General features: G+C 41.6%; 1 protein-coding gene across 1 annotated transcript; it reads right to left on the bottom strand.

Moving 5' to 3' along the window:
- Positions 1-886: 886 nt before the first annotated feature.
- Positions 887-17,714, bottom strand: MELK (maternal embryonic leucine zipper kinase; the record flags this gene model as incomplete). Its single annotated transcript, XM_057388073.1, has 15 exons — positions 17,018-17,714; positions 16,598-16,699; positions 16,242-16,327; positions 15,683-15,799; positions 15,025-15,168; positions 13,446-13,514; positions 12,270-12,362; positions 11,065-11,163; positions 10,061-10,129; positions 9,415-9,513; positions 8,355-8,441; positions 6,875-7,003; positions 3,316-3,541; positions 1,538-1,631; positions 887-1,089 (listed from the first exon to the last, which is right to left on the bottom strand). Coding segments are annotated over exons 1-15 (1,906 nt in total), but the record flags the coding sequence as incomplete, so codon positions are not given.
- Positions 17,715-20,005: the final 2,291 nt, after the last annotated feature.

Raw genomic sequence — 20,005 nt, 5'->3', positions numbered from 1 at the left:
GGCACCGTTCCCTCCTCAGCTGATTGGCTGCTGAGACTTTGCAGGTCTGGACAGGGCCAAGGGCTGCTGCCCGGATACCTCTGAGCTTGTATAACCCCTTTGCGCAGCTCAGTAGAACTCTCACCCCTGGCYTTAGCTTAGTCACTGCTGCTATTGCCACTTCACCGACTATTCTGCTGACTAGTATAATGCCAATGCCATGTGAAGTTACTCTACAAAGTTAAAATTAACCTAATGAGTGAACTTTGGTAAGAATAAATTATTAATGTAACACTAAAGTGCAACATACTTCAGGAACTGCTTTTTCAATAGGTACTTAAAGAAGGATAAGTAGCTAACTGGCTCAGACACAGTGACATTGGAACTTTAACAATCTAAATTATGCTGACAGAAAGTCTTTCACAAGGTGTAGTTATTTAGGTTCTAAGTCTAATTTCAGATTTCCTAGCCACCTAAAGCCTATCCCGGAGTGGACATAGGTTTCTGTAGTCCAGCACTAATAAGTCAGGTTTTTAGCGGGAGATCTAGCAGTATCCCCACATGAATAACATGATTTAAAACTGTCAGGTAGGACTCCTTTAAAAACATGTTGCTTCCTTCACATTTGGTTTAGATGGGCCACAGGCAGCCATGGCTGAACTCCTCCCTGGATCTGTTGCTTGAACTCAGACTAACAGATAACTGAATGTGATATCTGGGGTACTGTCTTGTTAACAGTACAGTTGCTCTAAGAGCACTTTACTGTTGAATGCAGGCAAGACAGGTCACAGGTTCACAAAACCACTTCTGAAGCTACTGGATGCTYTGAATCATAATTATTGTAATACAATAATGAATATATAATAAACTAATATAATAATGTTGTTAAATAAACTAATATAATAACTTGTTCCTATGTAAGACCTTTGCAGCAAACATACCTTAAGTTTTCTTGGACAGTCTCTAGTGCATCGTTTCTTCTTGCTTGGTGTTAGCATTGTGATCACTTTATCTAGGCCTCTTTCAAGACTTCCAAATATTTTGGCTTTTCTCTTCTTTTGGCTGCTATCCACATGTGCAAGATTGAGATCGAATTCCACTGACTGACATCTGTTACACGATTAAATTAATTGGTTATTTTTCCTTCAGTGTTAAAAACCAAATTATTTCAGACATGTCACTAAAACAATACCTGATGTGAGAAAACAAAGAAAATGAAATCAAGTGCAAAGTATTATAGGAGTTTCTGTTTGAAAGTCTGCTGAAGTTTAAACCCAAAGATTTATCTAGAAAYTGCAGTCCTGTGGGGAACAGGAATAAGAATGTACTAACATTATAAAAAATAGGAATATATCCTAATGATAATTGAGTTACATAGTTCTAAAACTTTTCTCTACCTACATTGTTTTCTAGCGAATGCAGAAAAAGGTTTTAGAAAGATTTCTATCCTCTTGCTAGAATCAATAGGTTGCTGTTGTAACAAGGCTTCCTAGGCAGCACATGGATTAAGGTAGTCCTGCTCTAGATCACGAGTGTAGGCAAATAAYRGGACAMTTACCTTCTTTCAGGAAGAATCTCAACTGCTGCCAATTCATCTGCATTTGTTGGGTTTGTGGGTTTCTTAATTGGGGTGACTGCAGTGAACTGACTGTCTGAAAGCATCCAAGCCAAATTAAGTTTATATTTGCATAAAGGATTTCCTTCTCTTCAGTGACAATTTCTCATTATTAATAATTTATTTCTAACACCACACCCCTTTTCTATCTCAGGTCTATATTTTGGTCACTGTAAAGTATGTTTTTAATTCTATCTCTTCTAAATTATAACTCTGACAGATTTCCCCATGACTCTACAAGTCAAACCTTAACAGTAACCAATGCAGTTCAATATTAGAAATTTGAGGATTAGAATTACTTTCTTTCCCTGTCACTGGTCCCTGAATAAATACTGTGCAATCCACTGCATTGAGTAGTTGTATTTTTCACTGATCTACTTCCCTTATATGAAGGGTGTAAGTTTATATAGTTATGTTTTATGTTCAATGTACACTCTACACAACAGGCTAAAAAGTCAGAGCATGGTTTTGAATATGCAGGGGAAAGCACCAAGTGAAACAGTCAGCAAATGAGCCGTGACTACCAAAACCAGCTTCGATGTTCAAAATTTCAGTTCTCTACAGAATTGCACCTGATTCCAGACAAATAATCTCAAAAATTCCAATGGATACTTCCACTTTTCTATTTCCTGAATCAAAGATCTTTCAACACATGAAAGAATTATCTGTTTGTTTAATCCTCATAAATCCCACTAAATAAATGCTAAAAGTGTTTCTACATTACCCATATCAGATAGTATCTATTTTATTTTTAAACATACCCTGACGTCACACCTTACAAGCTATCACATACAATCTTAAGACAAACTCATAAAGTAGTCTTTGTATTGCTTTAAACCCTTGATGAAATATCTCATTAAGCAGAAGTATGTTCAAAATCCCTTATTTCTTGAATCAGCCTACAAAACTTACYCTTTCTGAACAATACTCCTTAGCATCTGGAACTAAAGTGTCTCCAATTGCAACGAGTTCTTGGCATTTGAAAGACAGATTTATCACTTACAGTATCAACACCAAAACTTTTATGGTAATCATTGAAGGAAATGGTAATGAATATATGAATACATGCCTACACAGGCTGAAGACAGAAATTTCTGATAACTGAGAAAAGCTGATATAATTTTAAACAGATTTCTGTGGTCTACCGCACGCTGCAAGATCCACATCTCTGGAGCTGTTAACAGAAGCCTTTTCACTGCTACACTGGACTGTTCTGTGAAAATGCTAATATGCATTTCCAACCATAAGGAATCCAAAACTTAGATTTCTCTTAGGAGCAGCAATTAAAGCAGATTTAACTAAAAGTATACATTTTCTTTTTCCTTCAAGGTAATCACAAAGAAAAAACTGTGTTGAGGAAATGATGTGATGTCAATCTTCATGGAAAAACGGAATCAGCTACAAGCTTTAAGAACATAGCACTTGGCTCCATGTTAGCATGTGCGAAAAGGGGCTCACACATGAGAACGGTGAGCAGCAATGACTCTTAGAAGCAACACACAAGTAACATGCCTTGATGGATGATTTAGACTCTTAGAGCACCTCACCACATGTACGAGAAGAACCAGGATAATGCATAGGGCAAAAAAAAATTAAGTCTTCCAAAAATAGGTGAATAGATCAAAAAAATTGGATGCACAAGTATTGCACTCATATTTGAGTTTCAATGATTCCCAAGCAACATATATGTTCTCAGTTTTCATTATTGACATTCGACATACCTTTGAAAACAGGTGTCCTAGGGGGAACAGCTTGTTCCTGTGTCTCAGTCTGACTCTGTGCAAAAGGAGTCTTTGGAGCAGGAAGTGCAAAGGGCATTTCATTTCTTAAAGCTGATACTGTTTCAACATTTTCGTTGTTTTCGTGCTTCTTTGATGCTACTTTTCTTGTCAGTGGAGTTGACAGTGTGAATTCTGTGTCCTCCAGATGGGCATCAGGCCTCGAATACTACAAGACATGCAATGAAAATTAAAACGGTAAAAAAAATTAAGAAATCCCTTGCTATATTCTGATCTGAAGCAGGTTAAAAATACCATATACAGGTTAACTATAGAGCAATAGTTAACTCTTCAATACCTCTGATTCCCTCTATAACTTGCTCATAAAGTTTTCAAGTAATTTGCCACTTCTTTACCTGCTTTTCTAAAYTCTTTAGCTTTCATGTTTAAGACTATTACTTACCAGCTGACCTAACCACAGCTAGAAATTTTCATTTGATGTAAGTGTAAAACTTTAATTGCCTCATTTGATTTTCTTGTCCAATACAGAGAGGTTGAACTTATGCAGAGATTTGTCCAGCTCTAGCCTACGTCTGAGACCTAGTTTGTTGCACCTTATTTTTTTCTGTCCATTTTAAAACCCTCATTTACTCATTTTCTAGATGCTTAAAGCTCAAGTTTTAATCAAATTACCTACAGCTACAGAATGGCATAATGTACGTCAAGCTATATATTTAAAACGTTTCTTTTCTCAGTTTGTAACTCCACTTGGCTAGGGTCTACCAGATATTTAAATATACAATAACTTTTATGTACAATTAGAATAATATTTTTGGATTAAGAATACTATATCAAATAACTGCCTCGTTCTATGAGTATTTAAAATAAATTCTTTTAATGGAGTTTCTTCAAACAGGGAAGCTGTATCTGTAAATTCCATGAATAGAAATACACATGGCACTTCCCTGCAGTCTGGCAAATCTTTACACATCACAGTGTGTATTTTTTTCAGTTTCCAGAATGCAAAGAAATATTCAGTTGAGATTCCACTGTACACTTAGAAGTAAGATATTATCAGAAAAGACTGCCATCAAATCTAAACCTAATTTCTTTCTAAGTTCCTCATAATGGAAGTTTCCATGACGGTGATCTAAGTTTTATAACATGATTTTAATATTGCTGTTGTAGATTTGTAATTTGTATCAAAAGTGGATGTGAAACTGTTCTCAAAGTTCTGTTGCCAAATCATCTATCTTGACCTCTGTCAAGAAGAGAAGCAACTCACAAAAATACTCACTTTTGAATTCAAGACCTGGACCACAAACTCTTTTTACTAAAAGCTTAACAATAATCTGGAAAGAATCCAAGAAAAGAATGGAGTAATGTTTCAAAAAGGGCTGGATAAATGTAAACACATGTATCCTAAACATTTGACTACTGAATCCACCACATCAATTGGAGCTAGCATATGAACCCTTCATTTGATCGCCAGCTCTGCACCCTGCCACCACCCCTCTCGCCTATCCTGATGCTGTCAGGATTATTAAATGAAGAGATCTATAATTTCAGCCAAGATTGCTAACCTTGATGGTTCACACCAATACAATCAAATGTATATTAAAGCATCCTTAGCCTCCAACACCTTTTATTATTTACAGGAAACTCTTCACAGGGACTTGTTTCATACCATTTCAGTGAAACCACACACAATTGTTTTAAATTGTTAGTCCTTGGCTGGAATGGGTACCCTTTAGTTGGACTGGATAACATTTCAGTAACTTATGTTCTGCTGGCAGGCAAATTTTTGTTGCCCTATGATCAACATATTACAATGAACAGATCTCTCATTACTACTGAAATAAAGAGCTCCCTGAAGCTGCCAGACCTTCTATGATGCCTTATTCAAACGCCCTTACCAGAGGGTTGCTAATTACAAGCAGCTAGGAGCCTGATACTCTAGTTAAAATCACATTCCATTAAACATGAATGCATGAATAGGATACCTTGGCTACTGTGTTCTAGATGTCATGGTGAAATTTTTGCAATATGCTTCTACATTGAACTGCTTGAAATCAAGCAGTAATATGTACAAGCTTGTGCCACCCAATTCAGAAATGGCTAAGTTAAAGGTTCTATTTGCTTGGTTGTCATCACATTAGACCGGGCCCAGCTAGAGAGCTTTGCTAGCTGGGCATTTTGGCAAATTCAGTTGATATTCACCCAGTAGTTACATGTAAGCACATTAAATGTGTCCTGAGTGCTGGAGGAGGACTAATGGATTGYTGTATTGTGTAGASAAGAATTTCACCATTACCTGGGAAGGCATAATGCATATGTTAATTAGCAGCATTTGCCAATTTACCTTGGACATCACTAGAAATGAAGTAGCTTCACAGTATTAGCACAACTGAACCTAGTGAAGCTCCACCTTAATCACTGGAGTGTAGAAGAATAACCCACCATGATCATGGATATCACATGATGCATAATCAAAAATATTATGATTCACGATCTGTTATGAAGCTCTAGTAATCCTAGAATTCTCACCTCAAAAAGGCTGTGTGGATAAACTGAAACAATTTACACGCAATTGATTCAGATACATAAAGTATTTATCCTGAGTCCTTGCCTCTACAGACCATTTTACACATGTTTTATCTCAAGGGGAAACAGCTAACACAAGTCTGCACATCCACCCAATGCTTTGGAACTTGTAAAATGGACTACTATCATTGACATCATACATGGCTGCACATTATATATGGCATTGCAAGCAGTTTAGCAGCTTCAGCCACATTCTGAAGTGCTCTATCACTACCAAACTATACGAACAGAAATTCCACTAAGATACACAAAATGCTTCAGAATCTGAATAATCAGAAAAACAGCAGCAACGTATTTCCTTTCTTAAAACAAACAGCATCCTCTCTAGGATTATACTCTCCAGTGAAAAAGATGATAAAGGGATGACTTTTTCTGATTTGATCACTAGCTCACATAGTGCTCATGCAGTCTCAGAGCAGTGACATGCGACGATCTACCCCCAGATTTTCCTTACTAAATGTGACCTGCAAGGTACAAAAATACATACAGACAAGCATGGAGTGCAGTTAGTCATCACAAAACAAGATCTGAGTGATCACCCAAGCCAGACAACATGGGACTTGAGCCCACTAACAAGGAGGGATTCCATGCAGCACTTGATGCATCATATGCTCCCAGATGTTCTTCCAGTAAAGCCAATCCATAGAGGCAGCCCAACTTCCTAAATCATGTTCACAAGAAGATGGAACTGTTAAAGGACCAAACTGTGGCTGACTGCATACATCACAGAATATTCTGATTTGGAAGGGATTCACAAAGATCAGCAAGTCCAACTCTTAAGTCAATGGGCCACACGGATCAAACCCACCCTGGTGTTATTAGCACTATGTTTAGACAAACTGGGTTAAACTCAGGTCGCTTCCTGATGTTTAGATTACCAGAATGTTTCTCTAGGCAGAGCTTTGTCAATGCAGAGCAGGATTTTAAGCAAATGCTATCCTGCTCACTTCAAGCTTACCTGAAGGCCTGCCGACATCATGGTACTGGCATGCCCTGTTAGATACGGAAACTTTAAATGAACACGCTTGCCACGAGCCTTCTTGGATTGAAGCAAGAGGTAAGTTGCTGACATGTGGTCATATTTCCACTGTGGGGTCCAAGAGAGGGAAAGAAAGAAAGAAAGAGAATATTTTAATCTCCTCTTGTGAGAGGATGTGAAACATTGCAAGTACAAGTCAAACTCAGACTTCAGAAAATTTCTTTCTCTACAAGCTATTCTACCTGATAGGTAACCCTAATTACACCTAAGTGTAATTTCAGACTTTAGGTGATTTGCATTACGTGTCTGAGATCAAGAAAAAGGCACTGTGTTGGTTGCTCTTTGGAAATTAGTTTGTAGTTCATGCAGTAGCATGGAAAGTAATGCGGGAGTCCAGATCTATCTACTGAAGTGAATGCAAACCTAATCATTTGGTTTTTCCAATACTTCAGCCACAGTACAATTTTTTTGGAAGCAACTCCTGCTCATTCTTCCCCAAGCACCAACTTTTTGCATGATTTTCAGCCACTCTGTGTGTGTGAGGAACATAGACACCGCTCTTGACAGGTTTACAGCATAGCACAGTTTGAATAATTTACAAGAGATTTGAAATCTTCCAGTAAAGGACTATGCAAATGTCATAAACCTATTTCGTAGGACTTTTCCCTCTGTAGACAATTATTCTGATTATTTGTTATAACCAAAGAACAAGGAGAATTAACTCCACAAATCTATAATAAGTATCACACACATTTTAAAATTCTGTTTCTGCTACAGTTATGTGGAAAAACTAAGTCTTCAAAAAAAAACCCCAAGTAGAAAGGAAAAAAAATTAATTTCAAGGAAGAATTCTCAGATTCAGGTAAAAGCTGTAGTACACATCATGCATTAAATCTCTTCTACTATGTCATTGCTAACATTTGCACAGTACTTCTAGAAGTATTCCATTCAACTTTTGTCATTTGTAGTCAAAAATGATTAAACATACTCAGTACTTTTAAAAATCTGTGAATAGTACCTCAAAGAAATCCTACATTTTGTAGATTGTCTGGGTGTTGCTCTGATATTTTTATCTTATTTGCTTTCCCTCCTATTTATTGAACCATTTCAGAGCAAAGAGTTAACCCAGCAAATGGTATCTATTGTTCAATTACAAATTTCTATAAGTCTGCTCTGGCTTTCAGAGATTCGGAAGAATTTTACCATAGCGGCAAATAACAGTAAGATTTAGGGAACACAAAGAGCACAATCAAAGAAGAAAAACAAATAAACAAATCTGAACTTCTGAACCAGTAGCTTGTATTTACTAGCTACAGTCAGATTCTCAGGAACTCCTTAAAGCTGAAATTTATGTAAGATGTCATACTTGAGAATATACGTGTTGGTCTGATAACAAAGTAAACTTATTTACTCTATTACTGAATTTAATTAGTGTAAATTACTGACATTTTCTTCTTACCTCTGTTATTAATTGCAATATAGTCTCCCTGCTCTGCTCATGAAACAGAGAAAGCTCTCTTACACAGTCCTCATCAAGATGTCCCAGCTGCAAGAATACAATGGATATTGAAGTGTGAGGTTTTAAAGTTGCCCCATAATTCATAATCTGACAGTTGCACTGTTGTGAAACCCAATGGGCTGAGTCAATAGTCAATGATGATTTTAGACCTTGTATTCCAAATGCTTAGCATCACAGCTAAACATTACAGGAAGCAGCCTGAAAAAGTCATACAACTTCAACAACTTCACAGCCTGACCCCTCTTTCACAGGTGACATCTTATGAAATCAAATAAGCCACGCAGAAGCACGTAAGATTTTTACAGAGTGGAAGCTACACTTTCATCTGTCTAGAAATATCCAAAGCTATAGGCCATCCCCATCTCTACCAGCGCCAGCCGGCACCGACGGTGCAAGAACAAACTGTTCTTTACCTGGGGAAACAGTGGCATCTGGTGGCAACGGGAAGCATTGGCTGTAAACATGCAGGAACTTCTCAGCACTTTCTGCTAACAGATTATTTTGTTTTTTTCCTCTCCATACTGCCCTCGTCTCTCACACAAGTAAAATAAATGATAGAGACAGGACGGATATACTTTCAATGAAATTAAATTTTGGTTCAAACTTTCAGTGAGGACTACATACAATATAAACCACAATCACATCTAACATGCACTTCAGATCATTTGTGTTTTGCACATTAAGCAAAGTACTGATCAAACAGCCTAGAGAAGGAGCTGGTCATTCATATGTAGAAGTATTTCATATTATGATGAGAATTCAGTTATTTTGCAGATTCAGCTGCAGAATATGAAGAAAACACATTTCTGCTCCAAAAATTCTCCTCAAAAGAAATCAAGAGCAAGTAATATTTTGACAGCTAAAAGAATCAGAAAAGAACCAAAGCCATCTCAAAATTAATCTTTGAAGAAATGCCTTCATACTATACACTACAGGGATGGTAGTAATCTAGCAAATATTACATGAAATGCGTTAGTATTCATCTGATCAGAGTACTTACTGGGTATTTACTTTGCCACTGAACAGCATCAGAAAAACCTTGCATGAGCCAAGGGTGACTTAACAGGTGTTTTACTGTAATCCGCTTCTTTGGGTCAACCTGGTGGTCAACAAAAATCAAAGTGATACTTAAATTGTGGGGAAAAAGTAAAGAAACAATTCATCTTCTACACAGAACGTTAGGGTGGTTAGGGACAAAACCAGAAACCAATACTGTTTCAGAGTATCACCAAAAGGAAGCTCACACTCCTGAAAGGCAGTTATAGAACCTACAGTTACAACAGATCTCCCAGGGATTTGCAGCATTATCTAGATTCCTTAGGTGTAGCCCAAATGCATATTCAGCAAGTTAAGCATCATTTACAAAATAGCTCATTTTTATAGCACAGTAAGAATGATGAAACGCATGCTCTTTGATAATTTTGTTAAATCATTTAGACTTTGCTTAATTACTTTTCTAATCAAGCATTTTTCTCAAAGATTTTTAAGCTGAAGGCAATAATAATCTTTTTTACAATCTTTTCCAAAAAACTCTAAGAATTAAACTTCTTATTTAAACAGAGAATGTTTTTTTAAATATTTCACTGATGCAATATTTTGAACCTATGCAACAGTACTTTATAGACTTACTGAATAGAAACCTTTACCTGCAGCATTTGATCAAGGAGCAGGATACTACTAGCAGAGAGCCACTTTGGAATACTGTATTTTCCCCTCTGCAAAAGAAGGGAAAATGAGAAAAGGATTTAGAACTAACGTCTTTTTTCCTTCCCCCCCTTTTTATTTTTTAAAGTTCTCTCCAACAACTCAAACTAAGTTTCCTAGAGATCTTCTATAAAGGTAGTCAAGTGTACTCCAATTCCAGATGAAAAATCCACATTCTTTGATGAAATAATCAGGTACTTTATAGAGCTCAGATTGTTATGCACCTGGAAAACATTCCCTGTGCACACCAGTGTCAGTTGCCTCCTGCCAAAGTGAATACTCTCAAGAAAGGGTTATTTTTGAGGTTTTTTAGACATCAGACTCTGGGTGAGAGGAGAACGAGGTAGAGGAATCTAAAGGTCTTACTCTACACTGTCGTTTGTTATCCCACTCACTTAGATCAAACTTTATCAAGACAGATTTTTATGGCAGCTCAGAAGTGGCTGGCAAAGGTGCATGTGCGTTGAGGAAGAGCAGCTGTTGAGCCACATCAAGAGGAGTTTACAGGGAAACAGAATTAATGACTTACTCATATTATCTACTATTTATTCAACCCCTTTTGGAGAAGGAAAGCACGATAGCAGATGCAGATTCCTGCTTCTTCTAGACATGAGAATGGCTGACATTTAAGAACAATAGTTTCAGAAAATCCATACAATACAGGGAGAAGACAGATAAACACTTAGATATAAATTCCAGCCCACTAGTTTTCCTGAAACTCGGTTGTCTATCATAGGACCAAGGTAGAGTGCTGCAAAGGCATAGGGAAAACAGAAACAAATCTGCAAAGTATCGATCGAAAGAGTAGCAAAGCATAACAAAATTCAGCAGATAACCCTTTTTGCTCAAGGTACAGCTCAATGGGTTCTGGCATTAGAAAGCAAAATTATCCCATAATGCTTAGCGATTCCTGTTCCTCATGCATTCTACTCTCATCAATACCTACCACGATCTTCCTGTAGACAGCCATGACATTATCATCATCGAATGGGAGAAAGCCACACAGCAGAGCATACAGCAGTACTCCCATACTCCAAATATCTGCCTGAAAAATAAAAGTGAGAGTTCACAAACCTCATCTGTCTAAAATGGCTTAGAGACAGATAACATTTTCTCCTTTTGGCAAAACCCACATGCAATTCATGGAAAGTAGGGTCCTTAACTCTAGACAGAACTGTTATATTCCAAGTGAAAGTACACTGTTTTCAATTCACTCAAACTAGAACACTAGTAAAACCATTACACTCTCCTTAGGTCACCAGATTGCTGCATTACCTTCGACCTACAAGGATTCACTGACAAAAAGGAAATCAAAGTCATCAGAAGGGATTTTGTGCTCAAATGTATTAGTGATTATGACAGCTGTCAGCACAGTTACAATCAGCTTTAAAGCCCCATTGTTTCCTCTCTGTATAGACATGAAAAGGTCCACATGGCTCATACTGTAACTCCCACTTCAATCATAAAGATAAAGGCAGTTTGAGAAACACTAACTTCATGGACAACAAAACAAAACAAAACAAAAAAAAAAAGAAAGCAAGACTTAGAGACCAGGGACAGTGGTGCTAAGGAGGTGAAGGAAAAAAGACTGACTCCACCCAACAGCACAGAGAGTTAGGAAGCTTGAGGGGATTGCAATTGCAGCGTTTTGAATGAATTAACAAGGGCAGTTAGCAGGTCCTAATGTTCTAGGCACAGAATCAAATGTGGATAAATTCCAGCGTTTCCTTTTCTCTAATTTTGCTACACTGCACAAAACAAAGAGCAAATTTTCATACAAGAGTTCAAAGGCAAAAACACAGGATACTGAGACTGCATAAAAATTTGTAACAAGGCTTGGATGATTAACAGAACAAATTGCTGCTTGGAATAATGTAGTAGAAGGAAGGAGTTTAAATTATTTTTTTGTAGAGTAACAGCTGGGGACAGTGAAGGATTAGTCAGAGATAAAAAAGCCAGCRGCAGAATCTGTGATCAAGAGCTATTCCAGGCTGTGACTGCAGTTAGTCACACAGCTTCTGAGAGCCATTGAGGCAATGTTATCCAGTGGCATTGGAGAGAGACACCAAGGGAGTACATTTGAATCTCATCTTTAAATACATGCTGGGCAGGAAAAAAAATCCCACCCTAACCCAAAATTGTGTCACCTACCTCTGAGCCAATGTATGCTTTGCCCTGAATCAGCTCTGGTGCTGCATAAGCTGGGCTTCCACAGCATGTGTTCASATGSTAATCAAGGSCACCCTAGAACAAGACAGAMSACTGAYGACACAGAAGCATTAGCTCTAACACAGATGGTGTCTTCYAGCAACAGCATTTTAGAGGCCTCAGAGGCTTCATTTTYCACTGCTGTGTATMTAMAGTCACCTAATATTTTGCTTTGGTAAAATATATGGCTTCACTAGGCAAAAACTGTCCAAGACCAGTAGAATCCTATAAAGGTTCAGATCCCAAGCTGTTYCTTCACGTGCTATCCCAGCAGCCTTTTCTGCAGCTKCTCCTCTAATAGGAATACTTCCCTTTGYGACCACAAAGAGATGGAACTTGGGAATCAGTAACCCAAGAGCTACTGGGCATGAGGCTGGTTGGATATTTATAACAATATTTAATGAAATAACTTCATAAAGAACCACTAAAATGCTTTCTTATAAAAAACATGTTATCGCTTACCCTGGGCTTTCTTCTAAGCAGATCAGAGTACCATTGCAACAGCAAGATTGTGGTCTAATACCCCTGATTTCTGGCAAGGTTCTTTAACCTGATTTAGCTAAAACAATCTGAGGACTTTGGATCAGTAAGACCTTCTTCCCAACAAATTTCTTCTCCATCTCATATATGAAGACAAGAAACAGAGCAACAATCTAGAAACCAATTTTAAACTAGGTAAACAACACAGTACAACCATATGGATCCAAAGGCTTTGGAAATGTAAAAGGAATCTATTTGATTAGATTCACAATCTCCACACACAGACAAATCTTATGAAAATGGCACATCATTGAAAAATCCCGGGGGAAAATGGACACCAGCATCAGTTTTACAGCACAGGCCATTGTAGGATAGGATACTCTACACACAAGGCAGTATCTGCCTTAGATTGGAATGAAAGTTAAGTGTAAGAGAAGAAAACTGATATTCTGCTCAGAAAAGGTAAAACTGGATTACACCGTTAAGGCCCTACCAAGCATTTAGAAATGGATGACAACAACACAAACAGCTCAAATTAGTGCAAGGCTCTGCACTGCACCCTGAAGTCGCACCTGCCATTTTTATGTGTGCGCTGCAGCTGATTTAGCTCTGCTCTGTGAGAGCAACTGATACTCTTACCTTTGGCTTTGCACAAAGTCCAAAGCCTATCAGCTTCAGATTATGTTCCTCGTCAATCAGCAAATTTTCCTAGTAAAAGACAAAGTGGTGATGAATTCTTCTATAACACAAGTATCCAAGGAGCCATGCTTTCTTTCACCTTATTTCTTCTTGCCATTACCAGTGAGAATTTACCTAAAGCTCTCCTCAGGAGATTTTGAGTGGTTGCTAATGAATACATCCTAGATTCCAGACTGGGAATACAAGCTCCTACCTGAAAGGAGAAAGGCCTCGAGAGCTGCTAGACAGAAAACAAAAACAGTGACATAGCAGCCTCCTGAAAAGGCAGCTAGTGATATCCCAGGTAGTGTGAAAAGAAGCAGAGCTGGAAAAGTGAGGGATGCCACTTGCATTCTGTTCAGCATGGCAAGAACAGTACAGCAAGTTTCTGCCCATCCTCTAGCACAGGAAAAACACCTAACTGAGGTATGTGCCGTGGATGGGCATCAGCCTGTCCAGGGAGGTGGAACACTTGGCTTGTGAGGAAAGGCTGAGGGAGAGATGATGGTTCAGCCTGTGGGTGAGAAAGCTTCAGTGGAGACCTCATGGCAGTCTTTTAATTCCAACAAAGGGGTCATAGAGACAGAGCCAGCCCCTCCACAGAAGCACATGGTGGGATGATGAGAGTCAACAGGCATCAGAAAACCTTCAGACTGCTACTAAGAAAAAGCTTTTCTCATAAGGAGGAGAAGAGCTTAACAGGTTTCCCAGCAACATTATGCTGCCTCATCCTAGGGACAGGTCCAAGATGTGACTGGATGAAGCCCCAAGCAGTTTGGTCTGACACTATTTTAAACAGGAGATAAAAACAGAAGCCACTAGAAGTCACTTTGCAAACAAGTTATCACACAATTCTAATTAATCCATCAGGTCTCCAGCTACAACCCAAGTCTCTCCAAGAGGTACACAGGTTTTGCTTGGGGAGAAGTTCTTTGGAGACAAGGATTTTATGAGCTGTCTAGTAAAATCCTTGTACCCTAAGAATCTGCTTTTTTCAGAGTTAACAGTGTCTCTAAATATGAAGACTTCTAACCTCTTCAAGGAGAAATGGTCTTAAGGCTTTCATTCCCTAAACCCATGCTGAATTCCTGTGGTGACAACAAAGCCATAGGATCAGTCCCTGCCCAGTCGTTGCATGTTTACACTGTGGGAGTCACATTTTTCTTTGACTGTCACAACAGAACGGTTTGCACAACAGAGAGGAATCATAAGAACTCTCCCTGGACACAATATGGAATAAAGGGGATGGTAAGAATGCCTAAGCAACAGTGAAAGCCAAATCTGTGTCTGCTCCACTCTCAGCTGGAGGGCATTATTCTGCACGTCCTCCAGAGGAAGCTAATTCTTCAGAGAGAGTTACATCCGGCTCAGCTGAGGAACAATGCAGTAAGCAGAAATAATGCTCTTTCAGGAAATGTTAGCTTAAGAGCTGTAGGCACAGGAGAACAGAGAAGACATAACTCACATTGAGCTCCATTCGGAGAAATAAAGGTGGATCTTCATTATTATTTGTTCAAATCTGACTACTGTTCAGACTTACTGGTTTGAGGTCCCTGTGGGCATATCCCTGACTGTGCACATAAGCAATTGCTGAAACGATCTGCCGAAAAAATACACGAGCTTCTTCCTCAGAAAGGCGGTCCTTCGAAATTATGTAATCAAAAAGCTCTCCTCCAGGACAGTACTGCATGAAAGTAGGAAAAATAAAACCAAACAATTTGGGATACAGTCATGAAATCTAAGTATGAACAAGGGCATTGGATGGCAAGGAAAAGGCACTTTTCTCCTGCTTTCCATCTGCTTTATCCCAGCAGCCCCCAGGCATGCCCCAGGCCACTGTGCAACATATCCAACAAGCCCAAGAACCTAACTCTTGCCTGATATTTGCGACAGCCATATCACCATCACAGGCGACAGAATCTGGCCCAGAGGTGACAACTCGGTGGCACTTCTCAAGTCCCGCATATCCTGCCGGTGCTATTTTTTGGAGCATGAGGTGTGAATTGAAGTCAGTTTGCTTATTGCAGCGAGAATTGGCTTTTACAATAAGATAGAAGACATTTTCAGATTCATTTTTAAACCATGACACCTTGGACACACTGTGATATCCTAAGAATCATTTCACTTGGATTCTGCTAGCATCTACTTCTATGGCTAAACCCAGGAATCTTTGCCACAGCAGAAACACCGTTCCTTACCTCTAAAACCATGAATATCTTCCTGGGTGTCTCAATCACATGATACAATTGGCAAATGTGCTGGTGACTCAAGTCCTTCATGGCATCAATTTCTAATTTAACACGAGGCAAGTCATCCTAAGAGATCACAACGGCAAGGTTGACAAATAACTGACAATTATTTTGACAGCCTGCACATCACAGTAAGCCTGTACATCAGAGTAAGCCTGTACAACACAAGTGAACAAACTCAAAGCAGCACCAGTTCTGTCACTGCTCACCTGCCCTCCTCACACACTTTAGTAAAACCCAAAAGAGCAGATGTATAATAGTTATTATTCTCACCAACACTCCATTTGACTTACAGGAATTTAGTTTAATATTGGAAGCTGTAACCCCCTCAGTTTTACAGCCAGAGAACGTTGCCCTCTTCACATGAGGGCATGGGATTTGTGGTGCTGTTAAAATTCTTTCAAGCCTGCAGCATCTACTACTAGTCCACAGTGACAGGTCACACCTGTGTTCCTAAAAACTTCATGGGAACAGCAAGTTCCCAGCTGTGAAGTATCTTTTGGATTACCTGTAAAGCAAGTTTGTCCATGATTTTTATTGCAACTTTTTCACCAGTGAGACGATGCCGTGCAAGTTTTACCTTTGCAAATCCACCTAGAATTTGAAACAGACATGTAAAGCTCTGCACAGTGACAAGCTTTCTCACCCGTAATCTCAGTCACCTTGAAGCAAATACCATATTCACAGCATGTAGCATCTTGGCTAAAGGAAGAAGCAATTGCTGCCACAACCTTCTACATTTCCACAGTTTCGCCCCACAAAATACACCATAGACACAGGACACACAGACTCTGAAGTAACAGATAAACTCCGAGGCGAGCGGAAAATCACATACACTCGTCAGCATCCACAGACTGAGCCCACCTGTGCCTACTGTTCCGTGTATTTCATAGTACTTGAGAATTTCCTCATAGTCACCTCCGGCCATTCTGTGACCCGCCGGACGCGGGCAGCTCTTCTCAGCACCTGCAAGGGGAGAGCGCAGGTCGCACTCATGCTTTCGGGCACAAGAAGAGACCCGGCTGCAGCCCCCGGGGATGGAGGAGGGTCTGCTGTTCTCACCGGCCCGTCACGGCTGCCCGGCGGACAGGAGCGGCAAAGCCGCGATCCCGAGTCGCAGTGGCCAGAAGACCCTCGAATCCCACCCCATCYCCTGCGGTGMCACCGCCGGGTGACCCCCGAGTCTCACCCCGTTCCTTGAGGCACTGCCACCAGAAGCCACTCAAATTCCACCCGGTCCCGGGGCAATGACCCCACAGCGCAGAAGCCTGGAGAGTCCGTTACCGTTCAAATGTCCTCCTTCCGGCCGCCGGGATCGAGAAGCCAATCTCCACGCGTCCCCGAACCGGAACGGGTGGGGAGGGCACTGGCATGCTGGGAAGAAGGCACACAGGGAAGAAGAGCCGCGGGGGAAGGACGCTGCCGGCTGGCTTCTAACGGGGGTGGCCTCAAGAGGCCAGTGACTACGGAGACATAAAACAGCGCCTGCCTCTCCCGGGAAACGCTTACCCAAGCGCAGCCTTCGGGATCGCAGGGAAACCCACCCCTCAGGGGCTGGCGCCACGCACAACATGGCGGCCCGGGCTGATGTCCCCCTCAGGAGGCGGTGTCTGCCAGTGCTCCCCGCTGGAGTTCCCGCTGGAGTCCCCGCCGGAGCCCTGGCCTCCTGTGCTTGCCGTTTGCCTCACCGCTCCCGGGCTGCCTCGGTTCCTGCCGCCCGAGGCGCCTCGTCTCTCCGGCCCGGAGCGGCACCGGGCAGGCGGAGTCCTCATTGCTAGGCGTATGTTTAGACCACCATTAATATACAAGGGGTTAATTAATAAGCTGCAGTATTGCAGCTTTCTCAGTAAAAACGAAGAATTTTGTCAGTTGTTAAAAAAGTATCCTCATTTGTCAGTTATTTTAAAAGGCAGAAAATGTGAGTGCGACAGGGCAGGACATACGACTGAAAAAGGAGGAAAATAGGAGAAAGGGCAGGAAATGGGAGGGGGAAAGTGAGAAATTTGAGGGGAAACGAGGGGGAAATGCAGGAAATGGGAGGGGGAAAAGGACTGAGGAGAAAAAGGGGCAGGGAAGCAGTATGGGGAAAGTGCATGAAATGTGAGCAGTGACATTGTGGCAAATGTGAGGAGAGAACTTACATCCCTGTCCCCATTGTGTGTGGGAAGGCATGGAGGGGTGGGGAGGGATGACCTGGGAGAGACAGTTTGCAGAGAGAAAACAGATGTCTTAAAGTGTTCGGTTTTTTTCTTCTCCTTGTAATTTTTCCCTGTCTTTTGTTCCCCTCCCCGGTGTGATTGTATTTTTTGTAGTTTTTAGTAATAATTCTATTTTGCAACTTAAGTTATTCAGCCTGTCTGGCTTTTTCTGGGGCACATGTATATCTTTCAATTATGTTATCTTATCTAAAAGCCATAAATTTTAGTGTTAATTGGGCTTCTGCTGTCCCCTCTGCCTCTCCGGTGTGGGGGGGTGGGGGATTGCGTCGTGGGTGCTTTGGTTTCCAGCCAAGTTCAAACCACAACATTTTTGGTGCATTGGCCRGGAAAATCAAACTTAAACCCCAGCACAGGGTTATCAGAGAATCCTGGAAAATTTGTCTGGCTTTCCTGAGTGGGTACAGTCGGTACTCTGCACAGGCCCAGCTTCTCATAGTTCCTGTGAAGGCTCTGTCTTAGGCACAACACTCAGATCCTTTGCAGTCTTGTGGTGCCCTGGTGGAAACATGCCAGTGATGTTACACTTACCAGTGCTACTCTGTCCAGCTCCGTGTCCCTGCATCTCTGCCCAGGGAACCTGCTGTAGCCATGCTGTGTGCCCAGTCTCACTGTTGTGCTGGCTGTGTCTTTGGTTCCCCATGTAGTTCTTGTGGGAGATGTCATGCACAGGGATCTGTCTCTTGTCCTTTGCATCTGCAACATAGGCTTGAGGATGGTGTGGTGCATCCCTCAAGCTCTGGACACTTGCCACTGTGCCCTGCTCGCTGTGGGTGCCCTGAGCAATGGGGTGGGTGTTGCTGCCTCTGGTGATGGCCATTCTTCTGCCTGTGGCAGAAGCAGTCTGCTGCTGGCTGCTGCTGGCAGAGGAGGCAGCTTGCAGGTGTCGCTGGCACTCGCGTGTGCTGGGGTGCTGCTACCTGTATTGCTGGCAGATGGGCTGTCCCCTGTGTCACCCTGTTATAGATGGGGCAGTGACACATTGTGTAGTGGACTGTTCATCTGCAGGAGAAGCTGAGAAGCGAGACTGCCTGACCGTGGCCCTTGCCTGTGCCTCCTGCCTAGGCCTCCTGCCTGCCTGTCAGCAGTTCCTGGAGTTGGGAAGATGTTCAGTCCCATCTCCCCCAGTCTCCATACATCAGTTTGATCTTCCCAGTGTCCTGTGAATTTTATGGGCAGGGAAGCCCTGACAGCCTGTCCCCACAGAGGGACGAAGCCTGGCTCTGGCTGCCTTGCAGTGCTGTGTGCGTCTGCCTGTGGTTCACCTGTGTCTGCCTCGGGTCCACCTGTTGAAGTGGGAAAGTGGAAGCATGGGATAGAAGTGGCTGCCTTGGCAGAGCCCCCAGACAGCACTATGATGCTGCATCTATACACACAAAGATACAGAAGCCAGTTTTTAACTTTGTCCGTCAGTTATTTAAAATGTGGTAAATGTGAGAGGAAAAGGACAGGAAAGACTAGTTAAAAAAAGGGAGTGAAACAGGGAAGAAAAGGGCAGGAAACTGGAGGAGAAAACTGAGAAACATTGGGGAAAATTGTGGGGAATATGAGGGGAAAAGATCAGGAAATGGGAGTGGAAAAAGGTCATGAAACGTGAAGGTCCCACTCTTGGTCCCGTCTGGATCCCACCACAGCCCCAGACTCTTCAGCTGCCATCTCCCAGCCTTGGATGTTGCCAGCATCCACTATCAGCCCTGGACCCTGCAGCTTCTTTCAGCCCTGAATCCCACCAGAGCTCCCATCACCCAGCTCTGGACCCAGCCCCCAGCCCTGGGCTCCCAAGCACTCCAAATCTCCCAGCATCTTCAGCACCAAAAACCTCACATGCGTGCAGTGTTCTGGATGGTGCCCTCAATCTTCATGGGCAGTATGATGACCCACTCCACATTTTATGGAGTGGCACCCAATGTACCCCACACCACATGCCTTGGGGGATAAACCTCAGATACACCCCACCACCCAACCTGGGGACACACCCAAACCAGCACTCCTGCCACCCACCAACTCCTGTACCCACCCTGGGCCTCCCATGACACCCAGTTTGGGACACCCCCAC

The sequence above is a fragment of the Malurus melanocephalus genome, unplaced genomic scaffold (assembly GCF_030028575.1).
Source record: "Malurus melanocephalus ecotype Western Australia unplaced genomic scaffold, MMel_1.1 scaffold_1547, whole genome shotgun sequence".
NCBI lineage: Eukaryota > Metazoa > Chordata > Aves > Passeriformes > Maluridae > Malurus > Malurus melanocephalus.
The sequence above is the reverse complement of the archived record's forward strand: the minus strand, read 5'-3'. Positions and strand labels throughout refer to the sequence as shown.